Raw genomic sequence first — 20,484 nt, forward strand, 5'->3', positions numbered from 1 at the left:
TGACAGTATCGTGCAAATGATCACGAATCAACATGTGTTGACGATAAGGAACAATGTAAGCTGATAACATAGTTCATATTCATTATTAACAGACGAGCACATAATCTTTCATGTCCTATAAATAGAAAGGAGTAAGATTCCACTGGTATATATCAGTACCAGAAGGTTCATGTGGCATTACTTCCTGGAAAGACCAGGGTCAACGTTTATGATGTCACTTCCTGTGATGCTAAGGGCAAAGTGCATGTGATATCACTTCTGCTACTCCTGATATTTATTGGTGAATCAACGTCCATGCTATCAATGCTGTATCTATTCTGTGTTTCCGACAACCACGTACTGCTACTTGCTCATGCCAAGGACTCCTCTACGTGTGACAGAAGCAACTGTATATATTGCACCTGGTGTTTGTGTGGTAAGTCTACAGACTCGTATTACTGTAACTCTTATGTGTGAGTGAACCTTCCACCGCAGCCGTTGGTGCCATACCTGACAAATGTGTCCAGAAAGCAGGGCACGAGTCGGGGTACCACGCGGGTGGACGGCATCCCCCCACTTATTTCCGAGGGTTTTTCAGGGTGGACGCCGTCCACCCTGCTAAATCAAAACCGCGTCCACCATTAAAAAAACGGGAGCGCGGCGCGCACAAAGTAAATAAAGCATTTCCGTAATTTGAACCGGGCACAGCTTGCCCCCACCTCCCTTCTTGACTCCGAGGCTGTATGAAAGCTCCGACCCCCAGCAGCAGCAGCACTGTAGAGGCACAGCGGGATGGCAGCCCTCACACCTCCAGCCCTTGATGAGCTGTTAAGAGGTGCGTGAAGGTGACAGAGGGAGGTGCTGCAGGTTCAGGAGCAGGGCATCCATTCGCATGCAAACAGCCCTGAATGCGTCTTGTATCTGCTATTTAGAGGGGGGCTCACACATTCCATTTCTACCCAGGGCCCCAAACATCCTAGACTCGGCCAGATTACACCCCTGATTACACCGAGGCAGCACCTGCTTCTCTTCACCGAGCTTAATTACTGTCCCTAATTTGTAAGCAAACCTCGGTTCTTCAAACATGCATAATGTAATACAATAAAGAAATGGCACAATCGCACCCACACTGATGAACAAAGTATGGAGGACAATCAGTTCAATCAGTTCTCTTAGAGTATCTTCTGTAAGTACTGTATATCACAGTGGGGGGTGGCATTTTGGACATAGAGCCTGTCTTCTCGTTGTCTTGTGCAGGAGGGAGCGAGAAGCCCAAGATGATACTAGAATACTGCATGCCCACCCTGGTGGATCACCTTCCCTCTCCTGTGATGACTCCTGCTCCTGTCCCCCCATGTTGTGGCTCCAGTCCACCCCCGCCTGTGATGGCTCCTGTCCCCCATGTGGTGGCTCCAGTCCACCCCCGCCTGTGATGGCTCCTGTCCCGCATGTTGTGGCTCCAGTCCACCCCCGCCTGTGATGGCTCTTGTCCCCCCCTGTGGTGGATCCTGTCTCCGCCCTGGGTGGCTTCTGTCCCAGTCCTGGAACGGCCCCTGCAGCGAGGGTGAAGTTCTTGATGGGCCTCTTCTCAAAAGGGCTCAGCTCAAAATTAATATGGAAAGGTGGGCGAGTGAGTAAGTGAAGGGATGTGTGAATGGCTGGATGAATTAGTGAAAGGGTGAATGGATGAATGAAAGATTGAATAAATGGATAATGAGAGAGGATAGATGGATTGATGAGTGAGGGGAAGGATGGAGAGAAAATGTAAATAGCTGGATGTATGGGTGGAAGGGTAGCTGGATGATTGATGAGGGGAAAGATGGATGAGGGGAAGGATGAGGGATGGAGGGGAAGGATGGATGAGAGGAAGGATAAATGGATGAGGGGAAGGATAAATGGATGAGGGGAAGGATGGATGGATGGAGGGGAAGGATGGATGGATGGAGGGCAGGATAGATGGATGGGATGGGTGGATGGGTGAGGGGAAGGATGGATGAAAGGAAGGATGGATGAAGGGAAGGATGAAGGATGGATGGATGAGGGGCAGGATAAATGGATGGGATGGATGGGTGAGGGGAAGGATGATGGATGAGGAGATGGATGGATGGATGGAGGGGAAGGATGGATGGATGAGGGGCAGGATAAATGGATGGGATGGATGGATGGGTAAGGGGAAGGATGGATGGATGAAGGGCAGGATAAATGGATGGGATGGAAGGATGGGTGAGGGGAAAGGATGGATGGATGACAGGAAGGATGGATGAGGGGATGGATGGATGGATGACGGGAAAGGATGGATGATGAGGGGAAGGATGGATGGATGGGTGAGGGGAAGGATGGATGAAAGGAAGGATGGATGAGGGGAAGGATGGATGGATGAGGGGAAGGATGGATGGATGACGGGAAAGGATGGATGATGAGGGGAAGGATGGATGGATGGATGGATGGATGATGAGGGGAAGGATGGATATATGGATGGATGATGGGAAGGATGGATGGATGATGGGGTGGGTGAAAGGATGGATGATGAGGGGAAGGGTGGATGGATGGATGATGAGGGGATGGATGGATTGATGATGAGGGAATGGATGGATGATGAGGGGGTGGGTGAAAGGATGGATGGATGGATGATGAGGGGAAGGATGGATGGATGATGAGGGGAAGGATGGATGGATGATGAGGGGAAGGATGGATGGATGGATGGATGATGAGGGGAAAGGATGGATGGGTGATGAGGGAAAAGGATGGATGGATGATGAGGGGAAGGATGGATGGATGATGAGGGGGAAGGACAGATGGATGGATGGATAGATGATGAGGGAAAAGGATGGATGGATGGTGAGGGGAAGGATGGATGATGAGGGAAAAGGATGGATGGGTGATGAGGGAAAAGGATGGATGGATGATGAGGGGAAGGATGGATGGATGATGAGGGGGAAGGACAGATGGATGGATGGATAGATGATGAGGGAAAAGGATGGATGGATGGTGAGGGGAAGGATGGATGATGAGGGAAAAGGATGGATGGATGATGAGGGAAAAGGATGGATGGATGATGAGGGAAAAGGATGGACGGATGATGAGGGGAAGGATGGATGGATGATGAGGGGATGGATGGATGGATGATGAGGGGAAGGACGGATGGATGGATGGATGATGGGTGTGTGAAAGGATGGATGGAGAGTGGGTGAAGGGATGGATGGATGGGTGGGTGAAAGGATGGATGGATGGAGAGTGGGTGAAGGGATGGATGGATGGATACGTGGGTGGGTGAAAGGATGGATGGATGATGAGTGGGTGGGTGAAAGGATGGATGGATGGATGATGAGTGGGTGGGTGAAAGGATGGATGGATGAGTGGGTGGGTGGATGGTGGATGGGTGAAAGGATGGATCAGTGGATTGGATGGTGGGTGGGTGAAAGGATGGATGAGTGGGTGTGTGGATGGTGGGTGGGTGATGGGGGGTAGGTGGATGTGTGAAATGATGGATGGATGGATTGATAAGTGCAAGGGTGAATGAATGGACATATGAGTGAAAGGGTGGGTGTAAGTATGGATGAGTGAGTGAAAGGGAGAGTAGATGGACAAAAGGATGAATAGATGTGTGAAGGAGTGAAATGATAGATGGATGAGTGATAGGGGCAATGGATGGATTCATGAGTGGATGAGTAGATGGATGGATGGATGGGTGGATGGATGGATGGAAGGAAGGAAGGCTAAGTGAAAGGGTCGATGGAGAGAGAAAGGGAGGATGGATGGATGACTAAAAGAGTGGATGGGTGGAAGGATTAGTAAGTGAAAGGATGGCTGGATTGGTGAGAGGGTAAATGGCTGAATGGATGAGTGAATGGATGGATGGGATGAAGAGTGGATGGATAAGTGTACAGATGGATAGGGTGAAAGGGTGGATGGATAATGGAGGATGAGTGAAAGGATGGATGAGGGGATGGATGAAGGGATGGATGAGTGAAATGATAGATGGAAGGATACATGATGGATAGGTTTGCAAATGGTTGAATACTTTTGGAAATGGCTGGGCTTACTTATATACCATTGCACAACCTCTGATGTGTCTGTAAAACGTACCTATTGTCCTAAAGTTTTGTCCTGAATTTTGACCTCCTGTCCTGAATTTGTGTCCTGAATTTTGACCCTTTGTCCTGAATTTTTACACTCACCGTCCTGAATTTGCACCAATGCCAGTTGGTCACCCTAATTCTTTGTGCGGTAGAACCAAGGCTCTTTAACACAGCAGCATGAGAGTGACGAGAGAGAAACCTGGCAGAGTGCTGCCAAAGAGCTCTCCCACTCAGAATATTTCATTATTCAAGTGATCGTGAACAATTAAGGGTAAACTGAGATGTGAAAAACTAAACACAATGCGATGCGGCTGCACGAGACTTGAGGAGTTAATTAAGTATTAGTACTAGCAAGTGTGCTGTAAGTTAAATGAAAACATTTTACATGCACTGTGCGCCTTGTGCGTGTAGAATCAGAGTCCCACTAGACCCGGCCCTGCCAATTAAGTGCCGGCGCTAAGCACTGGCACAAATTACGCCCTGCATTGAACAATTGACACCAGGCTACAAAATGTAAGTAGTATGATGGTGTACCCTTGTGTGTTCTTCCGTGTGTCGCTGTTTCCACATGGAATGTTTAATGATGACAGCAACGCCCCCTTCTAGTTTGTGTTGTTGGTCTGAATTGTATAATTTTGTGGAATGGGGAGGTGTAGGATGGTGCTGGATTGTTCATTTAAACATGACTCCATGATGACGTCTGACTTGGCATTACGTATGTCAGTATATTTTTAATTTAGGCTCAATCCTGTCAGTGTTTGGATAATTGCACTACTGGATAGGGGGGCACAAAGTTTTGCAAAGGTTCTGCCCGCTTTCTTCAAGGGGTCCCCACAAAATGACATCATGAGCTAGGCCCACCCCGATTTTATAGTAAGTAGTCTCTGTAAAGGGGGAAACAAACATTACAATGCATGAGTCAGTCAGTCAGTCAGAGTTCTTTATTGCGATAACTTAATATCATACAAAGACAATGGCACAAAAAACAACAGATAACATAAGTAAAAAGAAGCAGATTAAAAACAATTAAAAAACTATTAAAACTTTAAAAAAGAGCATTTCAGATAAAAAGCAGTGTACCATGTACATTTCATTAGGACTTTGCAATTGCGTAGTGTAAAAGTACATTAATAGTAAAGTACATGATAAAGTGCAGTATCCCAAGGAATAATCCCCGTATGATTGATCTACTAAGATACACAATTTAATCTAAAATTCATTAACCTGAAGTTGCCATCAGCCCGACTAATTAATAGGCAAGTCTGCACTCTTGAGTCTGGTATTCCTGCTTCTTATTGCTCTTACCAGGAAATTTGCCACAAAAAACATAATCCTGGGAGTTTGCAACATCTGTAGATAAATAAGGGCAGGTCGGACCAGAATGAATCCCGCTTCCTTAAGTATAGGAACGAGAAACTGTCTCCGGACATCGTTATAATGGCTACAAAACATTATAAAGTGCATTGTGCTCTGATCTGAAAAAAGATCACATGAACATGGCGGGGCCTTTTCCGGGGTACTCCACTCAGAATAAAAACCCAAGTTAAAATGAATTAGGTTAAATCTAAAACGAGTTAAAATGAACCTGTGATAAGAGTTAGTCACCACATTAAGGTAGTTGTCAGGACCACTAGGTATAGCCAGCAAAAGGCTGGCCCTAACACAGGGTTTCCGTAGCTCGGTTTCCTCCCTCTCCAAGGAAAGAAGATCTTTCATGGCAGCCTTGGTGAATACAACATCATTAGGTGTTATAGAGTCAATGGCTGTATATAGTTCAGGCCTCCCCAACCTGCAAAAACTGTCCTTAATGTACTTTAACCATCCAATCTTATGTACCTTATCCAGGGTCAAGCAGTCCCTTATTATGGAATGGTTTAGGGAAATTTCAGGATTAAGCCACAGCTTGAGCCATGCGATTAATGGGGCTGTTCTAACCATATCGCTAATGAAGCCTTCTCCTATTTCCTGGTGGACAGTATAGGATGGGGTTGACTGCGGGACGCCCAAAACTAATCTGAAAAATCTATTTTCCGCGGTCTGTATGGGGTCAACTCTTTTATGCCCCCAAAGGGAGCTCCCATATGAAGCTACAGAAATACATTTGGCTTTGTATATTTTACTAATAGCTTCAAAAGGCCTTCCCCCTAGTCTTTTTGAGAAACCATGAAGAGCAGAGGAAGTTCTAGCCAATATTGCTACTCTACTTTTTACATGAGGGCCCCAACTACCTTTGTCGTCAAAAGTGATCCCTAGATAGGGGAAAGTAGTAACCCGAACAAGTTTTTCCCTTCCGCAAAGAAAGGTTTTATGGGCGGATTTCCTTGAGGCCAAACCCATAAGCATAATCTGGGATTTTTTTGCGTTGATTTTCAGGTCTAAGGAACCCATAAAGGATTCAAAAGCATCCAGCAACCGTTGTAGCCCCACTCCTGTTCGTGCCAGAAGCACCGCGTCATCCGCGTACAGGAGAACTGGGATACCCTGTCCCCCCGCACGTGGAATATCGCAGGTGACCCCTCTTAGGGCGGGCTCTAAAGCATTCACATACAGCGTGAACAATAAAGGTGCCAAGATGCATCCCTGACGGACACCTCTTTCCGAAGCAAACACTTCAGTACATCTTCCATCAGTAGAGACTCTAACTTTAGCAGACAGGCCAGAATGCAGGTCGGACAGTAAGCTAACTATAGATCTGTCCAGACCCATCTCGACCAGTTTACCCCAGAGCTTAGATCTATTGACCATATCAAATGCAGAGGAAAGGTCCATGAACCCTAGGTACATGGACCCATCCTTAGCTCTGGTGTATTTCTCAATCAGTAAGTGGAGATTGAGGCACTGGTCCAGGGTGCTTCTCTTGGGTCTAAACCCGTATTGCACATTGCTCAAGATATTATTCTCGGTGGCCCATGTATTCAGTTTTGCTAATAGAACTCTCCCCAAGATTTTAACTGAGGAGTCTATCAGTGAAATGGGCCTATAGCACACAGGGTCCTGCCTATTGCCTTTTTTAAAAACCGGAATAATAGTTGAAGTTTTCCAGGACTTCGGGATGTTGTCGCGGTTTAAGGCATTAAAAACCCTGCAAAGCAATCTTGACCAGAAGTTGGGGAAACATTTAAAAGCATCGGCCGGAACACCATCCGGTCCCGGTGCCTTTTTTGTCAAAGTTCGACTAATGGCATCTAAAATCTCCTCAACTTCAAAGTGCAGGTGGTTACCCAGTGTGATAGTAAACTCTTCATAAGCACTATTCTTAGCTAAAGACTTGCCTGAGTATATCTCTCTGAAGTGTTGGATCCAGTCCTGATCTGGAATGTTTGCTTCCAGAGGGGAGTTATCCTCACCTGTGAGAAGGGGTTGATTAACAATTCTCCAGAACTCCCCACTATTTTTTAATATGGCTGAATCTGTAAGTTGCGCCCAAGCTTCATCTTTAAGCTCTTTCTTTCTGGCTGCAATAGCTTTTTTATATAAAGCCCTGCTAGTCCTAATAAGGTCACGATCCTTTGGATCGGATTTGAGGGCGTTAAGGAGCACAGAGTGTGCTAGGGAACAACTGTGATCAAACCATCTTTTAGGAGGTTTCGTCTTAATCTTGCTGATCACAGAGAGCCTACCACTTATCTTACAACATATACTGGTAAATGCTAGAATGACATCCCCATCATTAGCATCATTCGATAAGCAGACCCCAACCTCTTCCTCAGAGTCTAACAAAAGTTCCTGAATGAATGGTTCTGGGGTAATACTGTCCCATTTGAGTCTGCGTCTTTGGTCCTTAACTTTAATTGGTCCATCCATAAAGGTTGAACCATGGATGCGTCCTAATAATCCACCCTCTCCTATATCCAGAGAAACTGGGTTGTGGTCGCTAAAAACAGATATCACAGTTCTATACATAAAAACTTTAGATAAAAAACATGCAGAAATAAAAATATAATCAATGATAGAGCCATTGTCTGAGCCCTTAAAGGTAGGGGCCCTATCCTCCTCCCCACAACTAGATTCATAGAGGTTCCATCTAGCAAGAAAGGTTTCTAGACATTCCCCCTGCTTGTTATGCGCCAGATGAACCATTGCGCTGTTCGGGGGGGATTCAACGTCATCACAAACACATGATAATAAGCACGGATGAATATTAAAATCCCCTAAAAAAATAATTTCAAATACGTTAACATCCACACTATAGACTGACAGGAAATCATCCAATCTACCGAGACTATATGACGTACAATCGGCAGCATTGGGGTTATAAAAATTAATAAACAGAATGTTAGGAGACTCATTATGAGACAATTCAACGATAAGGCAATGTTCTGAACCTGAGGCTAATACCTTAAAACATCCCTTGATATCAAGTTTAAACAGGCTAATCAAGCCCCCCTTAGCCCTTCCCGCTGAACTAGCCACGGCAGGGATACTAAAGTAGCTGAAGCCATCAAGAGAAAAGGTGTTACTAGTGTCCCAGGTTTCCTGCAAGGCGATAACGTCATACGTGGATATGAAATCTAACCAGGTTGCATTATCTGCCTTTGTCTTAATGCCAGCAATGTTCCAGGTAAGGATACTAAAAACAGGCACGTTAAGCCTAGGCTTTACGAGTTGTTCTGGCTGAAGTCAATCATTATGGTCTAAAAATGAAAGGGGTGCAAAGCGATTGGATAGTGGGAGGGGTTGAGCAAAAGGATTCTGAAACCCTTGGGGTACAGGATGATTCACTGTATTACGAGTTTGTTCAAAACCCCATCTCTGATGTGTATCGAGGTTGGAATCCCAGGCAAAAGCTGGTGTTTTAGGGTATGTGACATTCTGTTGTTCCCCATAAAAAAATTTAAGTGTCAATGGTACAACAGAACCCTGCCTGCGTTGTGGTGGGAGTAAGTTAATTAGGATGTTGGGTAACACCCCTGTGTGAGTAAAACTTACTGCTACGCAATCCCCCTTAAATTTTTTGGGGCGATTGCCCAGCCATGAGACCCTTTTGGCTGTTTTAATTTCCTGGGCCAGCTGCCGCCCTCCCCCTGGAGCTAATCTCATGTTTGTTGTTAGCCACTGTAGGGCTTTATTAGACAGGGACGATGGAAGTTCCTCAGTACCAGCTTCTAGTGGTGGAACATTCGCCAGAACTAGGACGACCGGGGAGGCTTCAACTATAAATTGAAGTGGATCAGTTGGCTGGTCTTGAGCAGGGGGTATCTCAACCGTTAAGGAGCCCTCTCCTCTACTAGTACCTAAACTACCTAAAGGTTGGTCAGAAAGCTGGGATGGTGAATTACTAAGGGCCTCAACAGGAATCACCCTCTCTTGATCATCATCCTGACTTCTACTCTTGCCCATATTTACCACAGCTATCTTAACACAGTCAACCCCCTCAGTTAATTTGTTCATCTGCCCTCCCAATTTTTTAATCTCGGATTGAAGTTTATCAATTTTTGAAAGCAAAGGCTTGACGATGGTTTTAATTTTCACATCAATTAACTCAATGAGTCTATCGAATAAGTCCTCATCAATGATATTGGTAGACTTTGCACGCCCCCCACGAGTCTCCTTAGGGGGGACTTTAGGGGTATTGACCCTCTTCCTCCTAGTCCCAGATCTCAGACCACCTCGCCTAGGTGGATTTTTATTTTTTCCGGAATCCGAACAGGAGGGAAGTTCAGTGATAGAGGTGTCATCATCAGTAGGGGATGCAGGAATTTCCTGGTCCTCATCGCTGACCACTTGATTCCCAAGGTCCACTAAGAGAACCTCAGAGCCAGGTCCAGATAGTACGTTACAGGTCATAGGACCGGATTCCAATGGTTTCGGACACATATAACTTGCATCAGGGAGGGTCTGTAATGAGACTATATCATCCGGTAATGAGATTAGGGAGGGGGATAGACAACGTAAGTCAGGTGACTGACTAAGACCCAATGATTCTCTCCTATGGGAGTTGATTTTTTCCACAGTCTGAACCAAATAGTTCTTGATATTATTAGCTTGTAGGCCTTGGTTCTTTTTCGACATTGTGGTTAATGTTGTGCAGAGCCTAGGCAACTAAAATAAAAATATAAAAATACGTGGGACTATAAAAAACAATACAGTCTTACTTGGACCGTTGATTGCCTCTTGTACCTCTGACAGGGATTCTGGCCCTGCCCCTGCCTCCTCCTGCCGATGAGGGCCGTAGAGGGCCCGCCCTTTGCCCGGGCTTAGCCCCGGGCGTCCCGCTCGCGTCCCGCGACGCGGGGGTACTCCTCCTTTTCAAAGCCTCTGTTGGCGCTCTCTGAGCGCTGCCGCGTCACTCGGACGCGCCGCCGCGGTGCCTGCCGGGAGTTGGAGTCTCCCGGAGCGGCGGCGCGGAGTCGATGGTCCCCTGACTCTTGGCGGTGGCGGCGGCGTGGACAATGGCTTCTGCCCACCTCGGTGAAGTCAGGTAAGTGATTGTGACTCTCGGCAGTGGCGGCGAATTCCTAGCGTTCTCCCCCGCTCTGCCGGGGTACTCCTCCTTTTCAAAGCCTCTGTTGGCGCTCTCTGAGCGCTGCCGCGTCACTCGGACGCGCCGCCGCGGTGCCTGCCGGGAGTTGGAGTCTCCCGGAGCGGCGGCGCGGAGTCGATGGTCCCCTGACTCTTGGCGGTGGCGGCGGCGTGGACAATGGCTTCTGCCCACCTCGGTGAAGTCAGGTAAGTGATTGTGACTCTCGGCAGTGGCGGCGAATTCCTAGCGTTCTCCCCCGCTCTGCCGGGGTACTCCTCCTTTTCAAAGCCTCTGTTGGCGCTCTCTGAGCGCTGCCGCGTCACTCGGACGCGCCGCCGCGGTGCCTGCCGGGAGTTGGAGTCTCCCGGAGCGGCGGCGCGGAGTCGATGGTCCCCTGACTCTTGGCGGTGGCGGCGGCGTGGACAATGGCTTCTGCCCACCTCGGTGAAGTCAGGTAAGTGATTGTGACTCTCGGCAGTGGCGGCGAATTCCTAGCGTTCTCCCCCGCTCTGCCGGGGTACTCCTCCTTTTCAAAGCCTCTGTTGGCGCTCTCTGAGCGCTGCCGCGTCACTCGGACGCGCCGCCGCGGTGCCTGCCGGGAGTTGGAGTCTCCCGGAGCGGCGGCGCGGAGTCGATGGTCCCCTGACTCTTGGCGGTGGCGGCGGCGTGGACAATGGCTTCTGCCCACCTCGGTGAAGTCAGGTAAGTGATTGTGACTCTCGGCAGTGGCGGCGAATTCCTAGCGTTCTCCCCGCATGAGTCATAATCGGCCCTTTTTTTAGGAACTATCACAAAAATAAACAGTATTAATACAAAGTAAAGCAATGTTTATATTTTGTTGCACTGAAGTAAATTAAGGCAAATAAGTCAAACTAAAATATACCAAAACTAAATACATTTCCTAAAATAAATAGAAATAAATAAATCTGCTAAAATAAATATAATGGCCAGTTAATATATCTAAAATTTAGGCATTGACCCAAGCTAATGCCCCGGCAGCTCCATTGTCTTCAGCCAAGATTCCCAATGTTAGACTAATGTTCTGATTTGTTACCTTTGCTGCAAATTGTAAAGCGTTCTGATATCCTTCGGGATCAAGTTCGCGCTATATAAAACTTTTTAAATAAAATAAATAAATATAGCCACAGCTAGAGAGAGGCAGCTGGGACAAAACTATTTAATACAGAGTCGCTAGTTTACAATAGGTGGGGAGATAACATATAACACTCATCAATAGAATAACGTGAATATGGAGCCCTACTGTGTGTAATAGTCATTGTCGAGTGTGGGAAGCAGCCTCTCTGGGAACCTGTAATGTATACTAAATCTTGCAGTCAAACTTTCCTGTAGCGTTTTGAAAATGTGTTCATGTCACCTTCGCCAAACTTCATCCACATTTGGGCTGCTAATTCCTCCATGCAGGGACCTTAAGTCACAGGCTTAAGTACCAAGCAGCTTCAATTGTTAAATCTTGCATTATATGCAAATGATAGATCTGCCTTACATGTGATGTCACTTCCTGCTGTGATGCCACTTCCTGTTGTGATGTCACTTCCTGTCGTGATGTCACTTCCTGTCGTGATGTCACTTCCTGTGACCACGCCTACCTTGGAGAGTCCCCCCACTTCTTTTTTTAGGACTTGTGCCCTGCCAGAAAGCATGCACCTGTTCTGTGCACGTGAAGGAAGCTTGCTGCTAGACACATTGTAACAGTTTTCTGGGTGTTAGTGAAGCGTGATACACGCTTGTGATGCATCTGTAGCTGCTTGCGTGAGTGGAAGGAAGCAGGCATTGCTGCCTCCCGCGATCGACGGTTGTTTTTGGGAGTCAACCCGGACATTGCAATACTGTACATGGCCGCGTTTAAGGGAAGCTTGCACTGCAGCCGGCCATACTGCCTATGTGTTAGTGAAGCTTCGGATAGTGTTTTCACTATACAAAACCCCAAACTACTTGTATTTGTAATGACGTTATATGTAGTTAAGTTGTGTTCAAATGTAATCTAAATGTGACATAATTCAGGTTCAATAGGCACGTCTGTGTGTACTTCTCGTTGTCATACACGGTGGACCGATTCTGATCAGCGCTCCCGTCTGAGGCACGGACGTTCATGAAGCTGTTAAATAGAGGAGGAGTGATTTCAGGGATCCGGCGTCTCCTTTTCATTCACATCAGCGCGTGAGCTTTGCACATTAGGTGTCAGACTGATAAGTGCAGAAGCACGCCTAGAAGTTTGCAAAGTCACACTACAAATAGCGCATCAACGCACTGTCCGTGGAAGGCTGTTGAATTTGAAGGCAACCTGCAGAGGACAGAGAGGACTTTAAGGAATCAAAGTTAATTAGGAAGGAGGTGCCAACGGAAAAACTGAGCACAAGCTAAGGACAGTTGTACTTTGTAAATAAAAAGTAGCAATTATAAATACTATGGCTTGTGCCTGTGTAATGTAAACAAAAAGCTTCTGCAAAATGTTCAAGAAATATTAGGAATCTGAGAGCTTAATTTCTTTAGTGTGTTTATTAAATGTATTATAAAATATTTCAGACATCGAAAATAAGACATGCAGAAGGGGCTAAGCGTATTGCGTATTAAATAGGGATATTATAGAGAATATAAGCGTCTACCGACTACAAACTCCGACCTTTTAAATGCGTGACAATTTATAGCAACAATGCAGACGTTTGATACTGGCCACTGAAAACAAAAGGATTATAAGGTCCATGGGTGAATCGGATGTATGTGGAGGTGTGGGGGCAGAGACCAGGATGTGAAAGAGAGCACGGTGCATGGGGAGATGGCAGTGTAGGCAGGGCTTTAAGTGGAAAAAAAACTAGTGGTGCTCTAAAGGGGTGTGGCCTAACCGAGTAGGGGCGTGTTCTAAATCAAGACACCTAGCATTGTGTGATTAAGAAAATCATGAAGTCGCATCCAGCAAAGGATAATAAAATAGGCAAAAAGGTATATGTATTAAGTTTAAGCCATAAAATACCAAACACTTTAAAAATATGTAAAAATTATTTACATTACTGAGAAATCTATTGCAGGATTTCCCAAAACCCTTGAAGATATTCACTGTGTCTATTTTGCTGGGGTTTCTCACAACAATGTTCTTCAGCAGACCTTCTACCATTTGTCAGCCAGCTCACAGCACACCAGAGTGGTGGGAGGAGTAGCACCTGGGTCTCAATAGGGCTATGCCTGCCTGCCACAATGATGGGTCCACCCTCTGCGGTGCGTCTGATGGCCCTGGCCCACACTCACAAAGGAAGAAGAGGTGCAATGGCAGAGTGCACCCATCTGTATGTAGAGTACATGCATATGAGTCTATTCAGCCTTGTGCTAACTCAACCAGCCTCCTGGAGCCGCCCCAGCCCCTGTCACTCACAAACCAGACAGTCAATACACAACCATGCAGAGGAACACAGAAAGGTTGAACAGGAAAATAGTCACTTTCTAAAAGTGCTTTTTCCAAACTTAGAATTTAAAAACCATCTTCACTAAAGGATGTGTTATTAAATTCTGAGTTCAGGGATACCAGATTCCATATGTCTATCTTGCCGTTATGGGAAGATATGCAGGTAAACATGTTACACAGCATTCCCCATGTTATCCTACGGGCAAGATAGTCCTTCAATAGTGAAAAACGAAATTGGCAGTATTTCACTATCAAAACATGTTACCCACACTAGTAACACCAAACAAAAACCGGGACGTCTGGTCATCCCAGCTTTGAGGCCCGAAAATAGAGGCCCCTTTTGAGCCCCCCCCCCAAAAAAAAAACTGGGGGGGGCTCAGACCCCCACAGACCTCCCCCACACTTAAAGCCCTGAGTGTAGGGAAGAAGAGCAGGCAAGTGATCGTATCGCGAATGGCAGCATGGCAGTCTCAGGGAGAAAGAGCACAGGGTGCAAGGGGAAAAGGGCGAACGGTGGCATGCAAGTTGTAGGGAGAGAGAGCACTGGCTGCAAGGGGAGTAGGGCGAAGGGCAGCATGCAAGTCGTAGGGAGAGAGAGCAAAGGGTGCAAGTGATCGTAGGGCGAATGGCGGCATACAAATCGTAGAGAGAGAGAGCACAGGGTGCAAAGGGAGTAGGGCGAAGGGCGGCATGCAAGTCGCAGGGAGAGAGAGAGCGCAGGGTGCAAGGGGAGTAGGGCAAACAGTGGCATGCAAGTCGTAGGGAGAGAGAGCACAGGCTGCAAGGGCAGTAGGGCAAAGGGTGGCATGCAAGTCGTAGGGAGAGAGAGCAAAGGGTGCAAGTGATCGTCAATCAATCAATCAATCAGGTCATTTATATAGCGCACTACTCACCCGTAGGGTCTCAAGGCGCTGGGAGGGGGGGGGTGCCGTTACTGCTCGAACAGCCAGGTCTTGAGCTTCTTCCTGAAGGAGAGGTGGTCTTGGGTCAGGCGCAGGTCGGACGGGAGTGAGTTCCAGGTCTTGGCAGCCAGGTGGGAGAAGGACCTTCCTCCTGTTGTCGCTCTTCGGATGCGGGGGACGGCGGCGAGGGCGTGGCTGGTTGATCTGAGGAGGCGCGTGGGAGTGTAGAAGTTGATCCTGTTGTTGAGGTAGCTCGGGCCTTGGTCGTGTAGGGCTTTGTGCGCGTGGGTGAGGAGGCGGAAGGTGATTCTCTTGTTGACCGGGAGCCAGTGCAGGTCTCTCAGGTGTCCGGAGATGTGGCTGTTTCGTGGGATGTCGAGGATGAGTCTGGCTGAGGCGTAGGGCGAATGGCGGCATACAAGTCGTAGGGAGAGAGAGCACAGGCTGCAAGGTGAGTAGTGCGAAGGGTGGCATGCAGGTCGTAGGGAGAGAGAGCACAGGGTGCAAGGGGAGTAGGGTGAACAGTGGCATGCAAGTCATAGGGAAAGAGAGCACAGGCTGCAAGGGGAGTAGGGTGAAGGGCGGCATGCAAGTCGTAGGGAGAGAGAGCAAAGGGTGCAAGTGATCGTAGGGTGAATGGCAGCATACGAGTCGTAGGGAGAGAGCACAGGGTGCGAAGGGAGTAGGGCGAAGGGCGGCATGCATGTCATAGGGAGAGAGAGCACAGGGTGCAAGAGGAGTAGGGTGAACGGTGGCATGCATGTCGTAGGGAGAGAGAGCACAGGCTGCAAGGGGAGTAGGGCGAACGGCGGCATGCAAGTTGTATGGAGAGAGAACACAGCGTGCAAGTGATCGTAGAACAAATGGCCGCATACAAGTTGTAGGGAGAGAGATCACACAGGGTGCAAGGGGAGTAGGACGAACGGTGGCATGCAAGTCATAGGGAGAGAGAGCACAGGGTGCAAGGGGAGTAGGGTGAACAGTGGCATGCAAGTTGGAGGGAGAGAGAGCACAGGGTGCAAGGGGAGTAGAGCGAACAAGGGCATGCAAGTTATAGGGAGAGAGAGAGCACAGGGTGCAAGTGATCGTAGGGCGAACGGCGGCATACAAGTTGTAGGGAGAGAGATCACACAGGGTGCAAGGGGAGTAGGGTGAAAGGCGGCATAGTAGTCGCAGGGAGAGAGAGCACAGGGTGCAAGGAGAGTAGGGCGAATAACGGCATGCAAGTCATAGGTAGGGAGAGCACAGGGTGCAAGAGGAGTAGGGTGAACATTGGCATGCAAGTCGTAGAGAGAGAGAGCAGAGGGTGCAAGTGATCGTAGGGCGAACAGCAGCATACAAGTCGCAGGGAGAGAGAGCACAGAGTGAAAGGGGAGTAGGGCGAACGGTGGCATACAAGTCATAGGGAGAGAGAGCACAGGGTGCAAGTGATCGTAGGGCGAACAGCAGCATACAAGTTGCATGGAGAGAGAGCATAGGGTGCAAGAAGAGTTGGGCGAACGGCGGAATGCAAATTGCAGGCAGACAGAGCACAGGGTGCAAGAGGAGGTGGGCGAACGGCGTCAAGGCAGTCGCAGGGAGAGAGAGCACAGGGTACAAGGGGAGTAGGGCGAACAATGGCATGCAAGTCGCAGATAGAGAGAGCACTGGGTGCGAGGGTACACAGGCTTCCAAACACTTCAGCACCCAGAAGGCAAGGGAGAGCACACACGGTAAAAGAGAAAAGCACTAGGTGCATAGAGGGGAATATTGGGTGCAAGAGTGTAGAGTCCAGAGGGGAGGTTAGGATGAAGAGGTAGAGTAGAGTGAAATGCAAGTCATAGGGAGAGAGAGCACAGGGTGCAAGTGATAGTAGGGCGAACAGCAGCATACAAGTTATAGGGAGAGAGATCACACATAGTGCCCGGGGAGTAGGGTGAACGGTGGCATGGCAGTCACAGGGAGAGAGAGCCCAGGGTGCAAGTGGAGTAGCGCGAACAGCTGCGTGCAAGTCGTAGGGAGAGAGAGCACAGGGTGCAAGGGAAGTAGTGGGAACTGCGGCATGCAAGTCGTAGGGAGAGAGAGCACAGGGTGCAAGGGGAGTAAGGGCGAACGGTGGCATGTAAGTCATAGGTAGAGAGAGCACAGGGTGCAAGTGATCGTAGGGCGAACTGTGGCATACAAGTTACAGTGAGAAAGATCACACAGGGTTCAAGGGGAATAGGGCGAATGGCGGCATGGTAGTCGCAGGGAGAGAGACCACAGGGTGCAAGGGGAGTAGGGCGAACGGCAGCACAGCAGTCACATGGAGAGAGAGCATAGGGTGCAAGGGGAGTAGAGCGAACGGCGGCACAGCAGTCACAGGGAGAGAGAGCATAGGGTGCAAGGTGAGTAGGGCGAACGGTGGCATGCAAGTCACTGGTAGGGAGAGCACAGGGTGCAAGAGGAGTAGGAGAACGTAGGTATCAAAGTTACAGGGAGAGAGGGAGAGAAAGAGCACAGAGTGCAAGGGGAGTAGGGTGAACAGTGGCATGGAAGTCGCAGGGAGAGAGAGCACAGGATGCAAGTGATCGTAGGGCGAATGGCGGCATACAAGTCATAGGTAGAGGGATCACACAGGGTGCAAGAAGAGTAGGGCAAATGGTAGCATGGCAGTCACAGGGAGAGACAGCACAGGGTGCAAGGGGAGTAGGGTGAACGGCGAAATGGCAGTCACACGGAGAGAGAGCACAGGGTGCAAGGGGAGTATGGTGAATGGCGGCACAGCAGTCGCAGTGAGAGAGTATAGGGTTTAAGAGGAATAGGGCGAGCTGCGGCACTCAAGTTGTAGGGAGAGAGAGCATAGGGTGCAAGAGAAGTAGGGCGAACAGCAGCATGCAAGTCGCAGGGAGAGAGAGCACAGGGTGCAAGGGGAGCAGGCCGAACGGCGGCATGGCAGTCGCAGAGAGAGAGAGAGAGAGCACAGGTTACAAGAGGAGTAGGGCGAACAGCAGCATGCAAGTCTCAGGGAGAGAGAGGACAGGTTGCGAGACTGACAAGTTTGATATCAAACTTCTCAGCACATTAAACCCGCACTGATGCCAGTGTGGGATTTAATGTAAAATGCACCAGAGGGCATCTTAGAGATGCCCCCTGTAAACCTAACCTACAATCCACGGCTGGTCTGAGAGGCTGCCTAGGCTGTCACACAGCAGACCTGTTCCTGGACCCCTGGGTGGGGAGCCCCCCACTCTCCTGGGCCTGCAACAATGCACATCCTGGGTGAGGTGCTAGGTCTCCTCCCCCAGGAAGGGCAGGGGGAAGCTTCAAAGGTCTACCAACTTTGTGAGCTTCTCCAGACCACTTGCTGTACTCAGCAACTGGCCCCCACCAGTTCTGACCCCGACACTGGTGGGAAGACTGGCAGGAAATCCTACGTCAGGAAGGGGGGGGGGTGCCAGCCGGTGCCAACCCCACCCCTCAGGTGGGAGGGGCGAGGTGAAGCACGACCCCGGGCTCCAGCCATCTTGAAGATGGGGAGCCCTGCCCACTCACAGCTAGGCCCTTGCCCCCCTCCCACAGGAGAGGAGCAGATTAAGGGGTGTACCCACCCCAGGACAGGGACCTATTGGTCCCTGCCCTTGCCCTACCTGTAATACCTCTAAATTCAGTATTTAGGGGCACCCTGAACCTTCCTTCCTCAGATCCCAATAAGAAAACAAGAAAGAAGATCAAGAAGAAGAAGATCCGCCGTGCAGCTGCTAACAACAGGACAACACCAACTGACTTGGTCCCAGCCCTACAGGCCTGTCGACCCTGGAACCTGCCTCTGCTAATTCCCGGTGACTCCTGCAGACAGCAACCTTGGACAACCCGGAGGACCTGCCTGTCTTGACCCTCTCAAAGTCTGGGACTCCCCTGAGCAGAGGCTCTGCTCCAACAACCATACCCCTGGTGCCAGCCAGGAACCGCAAATCCAGCCCACTCTGCAACTGCCGAGCCCGGCATGTGCCCGAGTGACCCAAGACCACGGGGATGTCCCCCCAGTGACTGGGACCTGAAGTCCAGTGCCCACAGACCCTCCTCGACAACCCAGACGCCGCCTGCAGCCTCAGAACCAGGGACCCCTCTAACCGCAACCAGCCGAGGGTAAGATTTCCCGACACCCCTGCACCTGGTGCCCCACGGCCCCCTGTGCCCTTCTTTGGGGTACTCACCTCTTCTCCAAGAACCCAATTTACCTCTCGAAGTGGTGGTCGCACCTGAAGAATCTCCGTCCCCGAGCCTGCAGCCTTTGTTCACATAACATTGAGCGCCCGACGTCTCAAAAGCACCCTGCACTCAGCTGCCCGAGTCCAGCTGGAAGTGCAACTACTATCCTACTCTACTTCCCCACTTGCCCTGAGTAAGTGACCAGGAGCTCAGCTCCAACAGCCGCGTGGCCTGCCTGCTTGCAGCCACAAACCAAGGGCCCCCTACCCTCTATTGGATTGCGTTGGGCCTACTCTCTCTGCAGCCGACTGCCCCTGTGCCGCTGAGGGTGTTACAACTGTACCTTTCTGACCCTGGGAGACCCCTAAGTCTATGCCCAGAACCTTAACCTCACCAGTCGAGTACTCACCTGAAAGCCGATAACTCACTTTCCTTCCATAGGCTAACATTGACTGGTTTTCACTGAAATTTCTTCTAAGTGTCGGTTTTTGAAACTTTAAAATATTCTTCTAAAATCAGCCGTATAACGATTTCCGAAATACTCACCTGGGATCAGGAGAGAAGCCAGTGCTGTACTTTCTAGTTCAGTATTGAACCGCAAAAGTAACCTTAACTGTACTTACCAGTTACCTGCATTTTCTTCCATAGGAAACCATTGACTGATTTTCTCTGAAATTTCTTCTGTCGATTTTTGCAAATTACAAATATTCCTTAAACATCGTACCAACTACCGAAATGTAAATACTTACCTGTCTTAGGCAGAGGTCCCAGTGCTGGACCTAGGAGCCCAGTACTGGATTACAAAAGTAAAGAGAACCTACTTTACCTGTGACTTGAATTTCCTTCCATAGGATAACATTGCTAGTTTTTCTCTGAAAAGTTTCTAAGTGTCAACTTTGAAAATACATTTATATCCTTTAAGAATTACAACTGTAACCAAAACGCTTTTACTTAACTGTTTACAGCTTAGGTCCCGGGACTGAATCCAGGATCCAGTCCTGTGTTTAGCACAGTAGTCCTGAAACTAATCTATTGCATTTTTTATAGAAAAATCCACTGAGCTCTATGTTAAATTGTGTTTAGAATTGTGTTGCCTATTGCAACCCCAGTAACTATTGTCCTTGCAAAGTCTATTGCCTCTCTGCAAAGTAATTACCAAAGTCACTCATATCGAGAAAAGTATATGTTGATACCTGTTGGTTCTAAAATAAAACAACTATCAGCTAGATTCATGAAGCCAAATTGCAATCGCAATAGCTGTGAATTCGCAATTGCGATCGCAATTTGACGGAAAGGAATTCAAGAAACAGAAAATTTCAAAAAAGCGAATTCGCTAAAAATAAATTGCGACTTCGCAAATAAATTCGCAGAATCCTGGAGGATGAGCATTTGCAAATCGGAAATTGCGAAAACCCATGGATTCAGCGAATTATATAGCGAAGTTGAAAAACTGTCGCAATCGCCATTCATGAAAAC

General features: G+C 48.7%; 1 protein-coding gene across 2 annotated transcripts in view; it reads left to right on the forward strand.

Moving 5' to 3' along the window:
* The first annotated feature begins 296 nt into the window (after positions 1–296).
* LOC144818148 (uncharacterized) overlaps positions 297–20,484 on the forward strand; it is a 138,661-nt gene continuing 118,473 nt past the window's right edge. Inside the window, exon 1 of one of the 2 annotated variants that reach the window (XM_078675261.1) lies at positions 297–415. In XM_078675261.1, coding sequence (XP_078531387.1) covers positions 353–415 — 63 coding nt within the window. In that variant the 5' untranslated portion in view covers positions 297–352. The remainder of the gene's footprint in view (positions 416–20,484) is intronic. The other variant, XR_013607053.1, reaches the window with a different exon arrangement.

Source organism: Lissotriton helveticus, chromosome 2_1, assembly GCF_964261635.1.
Source record: "Lissotriton helveticus chromosome 2_1, aLisHel1.1, whole genome shotgun sequence".
Taxonomy (NCBI): Eukaryota; Metazoa; Chordata; class Amphibia; order Caudata; family Salamandridae; genus Lissotriton; species Lissotriton helveticus.